Source organism: Oncorhynchus keta, chromosome 6 (assembly GCF_023373465.1).
Source record: "Oncorhynchus keta strain PuntledgeMale-10-30-2019 chromosome 6, Oket_V2, whole genome shotgun sequence".
NCBI lineage: Eukaryota > Metazoa > Chordata > Actinopteri > Salmoniformes > Salmonidae > Oncorhynchus > Oncorhynchus keta.
In genome coordinates this window covers 23,983,354-23,995,749 of record NC_068426.1, presented here as the reverse complement: position 1 = coordinate 23,995,749, position 12,396 = coordinate 23,983,354, and the positions used below count along the sequence as shown (strand labels likewise).

Sequence of the window (12,396 nt, the reverse complement as noted above, 5' to 3'; positions counted from 1 at the left end):
AGTATTTTGAAAACAATAATAGGCAAATGTTGCACAATCCATGTGTGGAAAACTCTTAGACCCAGAAAGACTCAGCTGTTGTTGCTGCCCAAACTGTTTCTACAAACTATTGAGTCAGGGTTGTGAATACTTATGTAAATTATATATTTTTGCATCTTGTTTTCAAAAGAATTGAGTGTAGATGGGAGAGAAAATAATATTTAATCCATTTTGAATTCCGGCTGTAACACAACAAAACGTGGAATAAATCAAGGGGTATGAATACTTTCTGAAGGCACTGTATATTTTGTACCCCCTGGATACACAACGTTTACAGCAGCCTACAGTACATCAGGAGTTATGAAAGCTTTGACATAGACAACTGGCCTGTCACCATGTTGCCATGCCAAACAAAAGGCCCGAAGAAGCATCTCAGTGTGTGTCCACAAGGGATTGAGTACGACACTAATTGCTTTTAAACTGTAAAGACAATTCACTTTTATCCCTCTCCTTCACATATGGATTAAAGTAGTGTTAATTGCCCACAGAGAAGGATTTTGAAGGTGCTAATAGCCCAGTGGGATATATGTATTGTGTGTGTATATTATTTATATTTATACGAGTGTGTATGTGTTCATTTGTGACTAATTTCAGGAAACTAGGTATATGTCGCTCATCCCTACTTCACAGGAGAGGCATTTGAACATACTTTTTTTTTAAACATTTAGCACAAATGCCTTCTGGAAGATGTGAACATTCATGTGCCTAGAAAACAAATGTGTATGCCATCTGTAAATACAAATAAACTTGTTAAATTACGAGTTGGTTTAGCCACGGAAAAAAGCAGGAACCTTCCCACTAGCCATGATTGGCTGAGATAATGGATGGGCTGGACATGTGAGAGATGAGTTCGGATTGGTCTACCATGTAGCACGCGCCTGTCTATAACATGAGCTGCTTAGTATGCGTTGGTAATCCTTACTAAAGTAGTGTTTTTCTTTTAAAGATATCACGAAGAACTGCGCTAGTGTTGCTAAGGCTCTTCACTTCCTGGAGGACCGAGTTTTGAAATCAGTGGAATGCCTGGTGGAATCAGAGTATAATAGCTAACGAGATGGAGAAAATGTAGGCTTCTGATTGCAAATGCGGAGGGAGTCGAAAAGAGAACATAGAAGGTTGTTGTATAAAAACACCTGTCTGGATACATCTTCAAGGGCAACCATGACATCCATGAGAGAGAGGGAGAAGTGTTCATCTATTGATACGGGTAAGAGTAGAGCTAGCTACATTTTCAGGTATAAGTTTCTAATTTGATCAGAAAGTTATTTTTATTCCACGTTACAGCGTACTGTTAGCTAGCTAGCTAACGTTAGCTGGCAGGCTAGCTGGCTGTCTGGCTCACTAGCTAACGTTACATGTATGATCTGTGTAGTAATGTTATTAATTTCTCACAGCTATTTGCATTTCTAGTTATAGCCTAATGTTAGCTAGCTAGCTAACATCGAAGCTAGCTAGTTGGTTAGCTTTATCTACCTGTAGATTCATGCAGAGTGTTAACATTATGAGTTGGGATTATGATTCATTATTTTGCTAGCTAGCTGGCTACATGTCTAAACAAAAGACTCTTCTATGCAAGTAACCATTTCACTGTAAAATTGACTAGAAACCAACCAAAAACATTGTTTAGAAAGTTGCTTTTAGTTGCCTGGTTTGCTAGATTGACAATTACTCAATTCATTTTTTAAAGATTGGTTTATTGGTGTTATTATGCACGAGATATGCTATTTTGGACTCCGAGGTGGCTGATGTCATTCAGCATGTCTTTTTTGTGTTTATACAAAAAAGTATTATTTCATAACAACAATGACGAGCTTGAAGTCGAATGACTATGGAATGTTCATGATGTCACTGCAACAACTGTACACAGACATGTCAATAGAAGTAGTATAATCTAGAGGTCGACCGATTAATCGGAAATGCCGATTAATTAGAGCCGATTTCAAGTTTTCATAACAATCGGAAATGGTTATTTTTAGACACCGATTTGGCCGATTTGTTTTTTTTACACCTTTATTTAATCTTTATTTAACTTGGCAAGTCAGTTAAGAACACATTCTTATTTTCAATGACGGCCTAGGGACGGTGGGTTAACTGCCCTGTTCAGGGGCAGAACGACAGATTTTTACCTTGTCAGCTCGGGGATTCAATCTTGCAACCTTACCGTTAACTAGTCCAACGCTCTAACCACCTGCCTCTCATTGCACTCCACGAGGAGCCTGCCTGTTACGCGAATGCAGTAAGCCACGGTAAGTTGCTAGCTACCATTAAACTTATCTTATAAAAAACAAATCAATCAATTATAATCACTAGTTAACTACACATGGTTGATGATATTACTAGTTTATCTAGAATGTCCTGCATTGCATATAATCGATGCGGTGCATATTCGCGAAAAAGGACTGTCCTTGCTCCAATGTGTACCTACCCATAAACATCAATGCCTTTCTTAAAATCAATACACAGAAGTATATATTTTTAAACCTGCATATTTAGCTTACAGAAATCCAGTTTAGCAGGCAATATCAACCAGGTGAAATTGTGTCACTTCTCTTGCGTTCATTGCACGCAGAGTCAGGGTATATGCAACAGTTTGGGCAGCCTAATTTGCCAGAATTTTACATAATTATGACATAACATTGAAGGTTGTGCAATTTAACAGGAATATTTAGACTTATGGATGCCACCCTTTAGATAAAATACGTGACGGTTCCGTATTTCACAGAAAGAATAAATGTTTTGTTTTCGAGATGATAGTTTCCGGATTCGACCATATTAATGACCTAAGGCTCGTATTTCTGTGTGTTATTATGCTATAATTAAGTCGATGATTTGATAGAGCAGTCTGATTGAGCAATGGTAGGCACCAGCAGGCTCGTAAGCATTCATTCAAACAGCAATTTTGTGCGTTTTGCCAGCAGCTCTTCGCAATGCTTCAAGCATTGCGCTGTTTATGACTTCAAGCCTATCAACTCCTGAGATTAGGCTGGTGTAACTGATGTGAAATGGCTAGCTAGTTAGCAGGGTGCACGCTAATAGCGTTTCAAATGTCACTCGCTCTGTGACTTGGAGTAGTTGTTCCCCTTGCTCTGCATGGGTAACGCTACTTCGAGAGTGACTGTTGTCGATGTGTTCCTGGTTCGAGCCCAGGTAGGGGCGAGGAGAGGGACAGAAGCTATACTGCTACACTGGCAATACTAAAGTACCTATAAGAACATCCAATAGTCAAAGGTTAATGAAATACAAATGGTATAGAGGGAAATAGTCCTATAATAACCACAACCTAAAACTTCTTACCTGGGAATATTGAAGACTCATGTTAAAAGGAACCACCAGCCTTCATATGTTCTCATGTTCTGAGCAAGGAACTTAAACGTTAGCTTTCTTACATGGCACATATTGCACTTTTACTTTCTTCTCCAACACTGTTTTTGCATTATTTACACCAAATTGAACATGTTTCAATATTTATTTGAGACTAAATTGATTTTATCGATGTATTATATTAAGTAAAAATAAGTGTTCATTCAGTATTGTTGTAATTGTCATTATTAAAAATACTTTCTTTTTTTCTTTTTTTCTTCTTTCTATTTTTTCTTTTTCTTTAATAAATCGGCCGATTCATCGGTATCGGCCTTTTTTGGTCCTTCAATAATCGGCATCGGTATTGGCGTTTAAAAATCATAAATCGGTCGACCTCTAGTATAAACCAGCCTTTAGTCTTGAAATCTTTGGTTGTACACTACCATACTCACTGTTCAGCACATGGCCTCACATGTGAATCCTTGTGAACCATGTTGAATGGTTGTAGACAAAGAAGAGTTCTCCAGTAGGTGTCCCAAAACATTAAAGGGACATTTTCTCAAAAGTGGGGTTACAAGTTTATCAACTTTCAAAGCAAAATGACTTATGATATACCATTTTTTTTTATCTCTGAGTCTCTACTTTTATCCAATGTAAAAAACACAATTTCGAGTTTTGCTACAAAAGACCAATTCGAGGAGGTCTGTCACATTTGCACTTGTATACAGCATAACACTCACTCGTAGAAGCCAGTAGCCCTTTGCAGTGTATCTCTGACGTCTGGTGGGAGGTCCCCAGGGTCCTGGGTACAGCCCCATAACTGCTGCTTTCCCTTGGCATGGAACACGTTCCCTATATTATACAGAGCCCTGGCCTCTCCCACCTGGTCAGAAACAAAGGGAAAAGAGAGAAAGAACTGAGCGACTTCAGAATACAAAGAGAGACATTGAAAGACATTAAGGAATTGTTCAACTAAAATAGCATGGACCACACTCAATAGTTATTTTCAATACAACAGGCTGTTCTTCAAAATCTGGTGAAAGGTACTAAACAGATGCAATACTCCAATCCATGGGATGTCGGTGTGTGCGTGTACGCAACCTTGTCCCCTTGCTCTTGAGAGATGTCCAGGTGTCTCTGACAGCACACTGCTGCCTCGTCGAAGCGGCCCAAAACCTTCAGCGTGTTTCCAAGGTTACCGCTGGCTTTCCCTTCCCCTATCCTGTCCCCTATTGTCCTGAGAATAGAGACCGTATCTCATTATCAGTCATACATAGCCTGAGATCCAGATCTGTTTATGCGGTCTTGCCAAATCCATTGCGGTCATTGTCAGTACAGTAACACAGCTAGAGGTGCTTGCAACGCCAAGATTGTGGGTTTGATTCCCGCTGGGACCACCCATATGAAACATTTATGCACGCATGACTAAGTTGCTTTGGACAAAGGCATCTGCTAAATGGATCATTATTACAATAATGTTATATTAGCTTTATTGATTTGATTATCTAACTGTTTGAGAGGTAGCTTCCTTCCTAAGGACAGGGTTCCAGTTGTCCTGCTGTTATTGTAATTTATCAAGGCAGCAGCCCCCTGGCTTTGTAATCACCCCCCTGCCAGGCTACCAACTGCCCCCCTCTCCGCAGGAGAGGCTTAGCCATCTGAGTTAAATACCAAGGGGGTCTCATCAACATTAGCAGTATAAAACCCTTATATTTTTCTAGCAGGGCAACAGGAGTACACTCTGCACAGTGTGCAATGAATGATAACTGTTTATTCTCTTATGCTTTATGAATGACTTCAGTATTCACATTCATTGTAGTCTATACAATTTTTCTTTTAAACATGTTAATACCATTGGTTGAAATCCTTCAACTACAATTTGAATCCATGATCAGACATGATGTTTCCTGGTATTCCGTGGCCTCACCTGGCCAGAGTGAGGTCGTGTCTATGGTACTCCAGGGCCTTGCCGTATTCCTTCAGGTAGAAGTAGGCATTGCCCAGCTGGCTGTAGATGGCACTGAGGGTCTTCAGGTCTTCTGTTCCCACCTGCACAGACGCCTCGAAAAACGCTGTCCCGCCTTTAAAGTCCCCCGCCTTACACAGCCTCTCTCCCTCCAGTGCCAACTCCAGACACGAAGCCTCCATCCTGAACACACACACACAAAGAGAAAAGTGAGAAATAACATCCGTATTATAGCAAGTCCCAAACAGTGTGCCACTGGCGTTACCAGCAAATAAAAACCTAAAGATCAATGTGTTTCTATTGCATTTTCAACTCCACTAATAATTTTGTCACAAACTTGTGTTAAATAGTAAATGTGCCCACTCTGGTCTTGGCGCTTGTGCTCTGGCCAACAGCTAATAGATCCAGTGCGGTTAGGATAATGGATAAGGCAGTCAAGCTTCAATCATCATGTCACCAGAATAAGACCCCCAATATTTATTCGAAAGGAACATCAATATCACCGTGCACTTTCACCAACCCGCGAAGTTCATCATAACTCATTTGTAGCCGAATAAACTGCATGGTGTCCTCAGTCATAGTGGAAGGACCACACATTACACCATCACGTGGCTCCAAATTTACTTCGATATGATGGTTATTATATCAATATTTGCACATAGGTGTTTCCACCAACATTTCCCACATAATATATTTTACTGACACAAAAAGATATCACCATGTCGAACAAACAACTGATCTGTCTGCATTTATAAAATTGTAGCAATACGACCTGTTTCCATCACAGATGTCATGATTATTTTTTTTTACAGTATGACTTTACTCGCATAAAAACTGTGGATGGAAACTTGGTTTATGACAATGAAAAGTTTATTCCCGAAATGTCTCCATGGCAACAGTGTCTGAATGCATGTCACTGTGCAGTTACCACAGCAAGAGTGTCAGAAGAATCAGTGTCATGAGCACCTTGGAGACATCGTCCTTTCAGCTCCTTTATCACGTCTATCTTTCCATAAACGCTACTGTTTAAAGACCAGTTTATATGGTAAAGATAACTGACATCTTTCCTCCCTTCCCTGCATTGAGAAGGTGTGTCTCATCCTCCCAGAGCTGTTCGGCCCACACACTCTATTTCAGTCAGGCTGTGGGCGGCAGGTAGCGGTTAGAGCGTTGGGCCAGTAACCGAAAGGTTGCTGGATCGAATCCCCGAGCTGACAAGGTAAAAATCTGCCGTTCTGCCCCAGTTGTTCACTGCTCCCCGGTAGGCCGTCATTGTAAGTAAGAATTTGTTCTTAACTGACTTGCCTAGTTAAATAAAGGTTACATAGTGATGCAGGTCTTAAATGCTTCAGTGGGAGTGATTAGAGTGAAACAATAGGAAACACCTCATCTCCACACTGACAATAAGGAAGGAGAGTGAATTCATGTCACACAAAACCTCATGCCCAATGAACATGCTCCTTGGATAAATTTACAGAGGATTTCCTTGCCCAATAAAACACTGTCTTTTTGTCCAAGCTAAATATCATTCAGCAACATGAAGCCCAAGAGTACAATTATCAAGATTCTGGGTTTAGTCAATCTATTCTCTTTAGAATTACAGTATATGCCAGAAATAACTGCTGTAGAGCCAGGTCACAAGGCTCTGATGTACACAGTCACTCCACTCCCTCTCACCCTCCAGAATGCTTTAGTTTAGTTACAATTGTTACATAATATGCCTCTTCCTGGATTTCATATAACAGTTTTGCCATACAAAACTGTCTAAAATATTTGTCAAGTTAAATATATCTTACTTCCACTGCCTAAAGCCTAATATGATTATACAGCGCAGTGACAGACATTTGTTTTCAAGGAAAACGAGTTCTACTTCATTCTTTTAGCACACGTGGTCTGAAGTCCATACCACAGAAATCTGGCATAATCGCTCAGCAAGCCTCATTCCTGAGTCCATTCCAAGACCTTCCCCCACAGTCATCTGAAAATCATTGCTGCAGTACGATGAAAGCAACTGAAATTAACATACCAGCCAATGTGGATTCGGTTATCGTTAAAAACGCAAAAGACACGACACTGCTTCTTCAGCCAGCTCACTGTAAAGTTGAGTGTAGATTAGCCCCACAGTTTAATCTAGATGTAAATATGATTAGCAGCTTTTTATTTGACAGTACACCACTTCGCTGCTATTTACTTACAAATAACGTGGTATTATTACCAAAACATTACTCCTTTGCATCAAGGGATTCATTGGCATAAACAACTTGTTAATTAAGTTCTGTAAGATGTATGACACCACCTGACACTGATTTATCCCAAATAGGTTGGAAATGGAATTACTTCAAATAAGTAGCCAACCGATACCGTATCAGTCAGCCACTACACTATATCTTGAAGAAATAGCATAATAGTACAGTGAAATAAAGTGCTGCGTCTGAGCCTGCTGTCGGCAGGACACCAATACCTGTGTTTCTGTTTAGTGCAGGTCTTCTCCACATACACCCCCAGCTCCAGCCTTATGGGCCTCAGCAGGGCCCATGGTCTGGGGCCCCGGTGGACCAGCCTGCACACAGCTCTCTGGGCCCCGGTGAGATGGCCAGAGTCAGACGACATGGGGTACCAGGTCAACTTAAGGCACTGAAAGGCCCTCCTTAGCCTAAGGGATATGTGTCGTGAGGTTAAACTTTAGGGTGGAGGTGAACGTGAATGCAAAATGTCACATATGCTAATGTACTAGCCTAGAGTTCTGCTAGAGAATCCAGGAGAAAAACATAGCAATACTCTGCTCCAACCAGGACACACACACACACACACAAAAGGTTTGAGATGGCTTTCTGTGTTCCCGATAAGTCAATATGCAAGCAGATGTCCAACAGCCGCGTCAGATTCAATTGATTATTCCAGTAGTCGAATGCGCCAATGTCAGCAACAGTGCAGCCAGACCACTGGGACAGAAACCCATTGGAGATACTATGCACGCTTTAAAGCAAAGGATAACATTTGTTCCTCAGGTGTCCTCAAATGCTGCCCAATAACTAATGATGAACCTCTGAAACGATCCAAACAATGACAAGGATCCCCCAAAAAAACTTCAAATTTGAAGCCATAAACTCCTAACAAAGCACAAAGTTACTCCTTCCAACACCGCAGATGTCTATGGATATCCACAAAAGTACAATTCAGAAGCACCTGTAAGAGGCAGGTTAACAGGTGAGTCAGTAAATGACTGTACAGTGTTGTCCTGCCTAGGTAGTATTTTATGGTTCATCTCTCAACCAGCATTGAGTGACTGAGTGCTGTAATCTATTTCTGTTGAGCCACACTGAGAGAAGAGGAAGTGTCTTGGAGCGAGGATCCTGGGTAACAGCGTGTGACGACAGTGTGACACCAGCGTCTCAGCAGAACCAATTCCCCAGTGAGTGAGAGATTCTAATCCGAACCTTAATCCAATGACATGCAGCTCCTCTGTAGAGGAGACACAGCGATCCAGGCAGTCTGGTCTAATCCAGCTATCTGCTGACCCTGACATATATTCTAACAGGCCCACAGCACATGGTCTGGCACACTGACCAGCCCCAGAGGTAGAAGGTGAAAAGCAGGGAGGTGACATGGGGAATAATATATTTGAAGAAAGTTTGATTGCATTCCCCCAACACACACCCATAACCTTGATATATTTACTAAAAGATAAACACAGGTTTACAAATCAGAAACAAATTGCGGTCAGTACACAATTGGTTTTGATCCGATTAAATCTGGAATATTTGGCATTATATTTTCGGCTGCTCCATTTCTTGCATTAGGGTGCTTTTAATGAGTAAAGAGCCTGAGTTATATTATCAGTTCTCATTTGAGAGGCAGAGAGAGAGAGAAGTACAGGCCTCGAATGGAAAACAGGACACACTGTCTGTTGGTCTCCCAGGGTTACTGGGTTAGAATTGGGTAAGATAAGAGGGCTAAAGAAGTTTTAGCTAAAATGGATCCTTCAGCCCCTATAGTCTGAAGAGGATTAGAGAGAAATCTACATTCAACTTTCATATATCCTTTTGTTCCTTTTAGAAGAAGAAACATAACGCAAAAACAGGTTTCAAACCTCTGGTATACTGTGACATATGGGTCCCAGTCTCAGGCCTTAAGCCAACAAATGATGGAAATAGATCAATGAATTACCAAATCTTCACAGACAGCTGGGCCTTTGGGGTTGAGCACTCCCGCTGTATTGTGATCACAAAGGGGCAGTGACCTGAGTGTCTGATCACAGCACTGGCTTCTGGGTAGGCTAGGTTATGGTTTCTACCAGGCCAGTGTCTCTCTATTAGCTCCATGTCCACACCCCAGAGCCTTGTCTTTGATCGTTGGGCTCTCATGGCTGGAGGTCAAGATCAGAGTGAGAGGGAAACCCTGTGCACTTAAAACTGACCTGACAATTGTTTGGCCTTGATGGCTATGCCTAGCCAGCCATAGGAGGATGGGATCCCTCTCAAAAAGGTCTGAGTGGTGTACTACGAATCTGGTTTAAGGAGTTAGCAAGCGAACTTTGGTCAACTGAGTTCAACTCAGGATAACCAGTGACACAATAGTAGTTAGCTTTTAGCCAGGTACATTTTTATGCCAATGAATCTTTCAGAACTAACCACCTTCAGCGCAGGCTAACTCCACTTAGCCAGAATGAAGTGTGGAGCAGCAAGTTGATGACCAATGAAATAAGATTCCCTCCCTATCGCAAATATTGCATCATCATCCCCTTCATGTGCGGATGACTGATTAAAAGGTGCAATATGCAGAAATCGCTCGCCCATTTCATGGTTGCTAAAATTCAAACGTTTTGCCTATTTTCAGTTTGTGACTAAATAAGCACTTGCACCCTATAGAGAATCATTGTACCATCTAAACCGCTGTGAATTTATACAGTATATTTTCAATAACCCAAAATATTGTATTTTCAGCTGTTTGAAGCTGAAACAAAACTTAAGACTGGGAAGCATACCGTTTCTTAGACTTGCTTTCAATGAGAATGACAGATCTATAACTAACATTTCCTATGTGAATCCCGTAGGGTCCCACAAAAAGTGACATAATGCAGCTTTAAATATTTCATTCAAATGTTTTTTGTGTTAAAAAAATATAGTAACATTAAAATACCTATCACAGTACGCATATAGTAATGACAGGACTTCACGCACAGTAAAACTTTATACAAGTGCTTCCTCTATAGGAATGGGGGGTGCTCCTGCATTGATATGCACAAAGACGGCTTTAACGATACATAAGTGAATAAAAGAAAAGACAGACGGCACTTCTAATAGCCTATTTCACACCATAACTTCCTGAATTTGCAAGATAACTTTTCTTTCATGTTGATTTCAGCTAAAATAACAATGTGGCACTGACTCGCCCGTAGATTGATGGTTCAGTATTGTCACAATGAAAGAGTTTGGCGTTCGACTAGCCATGTTTAACATGTACACGCAGTTACAAGCCTGCTGGAGTTAGCGACAGGCGGACGAGCAATATCCACCTTCGTAATATGGATGAAGCCTGAGGTGGAATGTGAAGCTATAGATTGGCATTTCTGAAGTTACCCGAGTACATCTAGCTAGATTCGTAGTACACCACTCAGGTTCCTCTCAATGTTTTTAATCCTTCCGCTTTTTCATAGGCTAGCTACTGTTGTAGCCCTAACTTTCTTATTTTGTCTTGGTTAGTAAAATGGTAGAATTATGAACATCCCTTAACCACCACCTTACTGGAACACAGTTTACATTTACATTTACATTTAAGTCATTTAGCAGACGCTCTTATCCAGAGCGACTTACAAATTGGTGCATTCACCTTATGACATCCAGTGGAACAGCCACTTTACAATAGTGCATCTAAATCTTATAAGGGGGGGGGGGTGAGAAGGATTACTTTATCCTATCCTAGGTATTCCTTAAAGAGGTGGGGTTTCAGGTGTCTGTAGCCAGTGAAAAGGCAAGAGTTTTGTCTTGTTTGCGTTCTTTAAAATCGTAAACTGCAACCTACACTGCATTACCACAGCCTTTCATGCTTGTAATTAGCCTAATCTCAAATGATGCCACATTAGCATTGGAGTCCAGTGGGATTAAAGAGAGACAATTAGCTGAGAGTGCTGAGACGATTGTGCTACTGACTGACCTATTGGTCAGAGACAGGTCAGAGCCCTGAAAACACAGCCTGGAGACTTACGACCAAGTAGGCCAACCAGGAAGTAGACTTACCAGGTAGTGACTAAAGACTGACTGATCTACAAATCACCTTGCATCCTAAAGATCTACTTATTATTATTATTATTTGTGGATCAGTCAGACAGTCACCATTCAGGCCAAATGAAGTTATAAACAAACATAGGAGGACACTCGTTAAACCATATATCAGTAGTTACTGTATATTGGTCTTCTCGCATTGCTGTGTGGCCTGAACATTTATTCAGCACAGGGGGAAAAACGTGAAGGATGTTTTCCAGAGAAGAACAGATCATAAAATGAGTTAAGACTATGCGGGCTCCCGAGGGAGCTAACAAAAATATTATAACTTATAACACAGGCAAGGTTTAGTTTAATATTTACCCAGGCATTTGATATCCGAATTGTCATTTGCACTGTAAGGTTACTGAAGCAGCCACGGGTGCATTCAGCAGGACGCAACATTTTGTTACGTTCAGACAGAGATACAGTATGTTATGGAGCATAAACACGCCTCTCCGTTAGAACAAGGAATCACATCAGCTCTATTCATAGGATTTCTATCTGCAACGTTCCACACTGTTTGGTTACTGAACACAGACCCAATCTGAGCCAGGATAAACCTCCAAAGATGAACTTTGAAACAGTCCAATAGTATAAAAAGTCCTCTCCAGGAGTGAGGTCCAAAGAAATGCCAGACGTACACCAGAGAGAAGGACCTTTAGTTTCTGGTGGGATCAAAAGGGGAGCCATGGTTACTCAGGGCCAAAGATAGTATTTTAAAAGGAATAATAATATTTTCCCTCGGTGACGGTTGGTCTCTGCATAGTAACACTAAGTCAATACTGAGTCGCCATAATATCCCAGTAGAGAAATCTGTCATGTGGTCTT

General features: G+C 41.0%; 1 protein-coding gene across 2 annotated transcripts in view; it reads right to left on the bottom strand.

Annotated features, from left to right (window-relative positions):
* The window catches only part of LOC118385277 (G-protein-signaling modulator 1), a 66,286-nt gene that overhangs the window by 41,259 nt on the left and 12,631 nt on the right, over positions 1-12,396 (bottom strand). For both annotated transcript variants that reach the window (XM_052521167.1, XM_052521168.1), the window contains exons 2-4: positions 5,267-5,488; positions 4,441-4,576; positions 4,080-4,222 (exon numbers count right to left, since the gene is read on the bottom strand). In XM_052521167.1, coding sequence (XP_052377127.1) covers positions 4,080-4,222; positions 4,441-4,576; positions 5,267-5,488 — 501 coding nt within the window. The remainder of the gene's footprint in view (positions 1-4,079; positions 4,223-4,440; positions 4,577-5,266; positions 5,489-12,396) is intronic.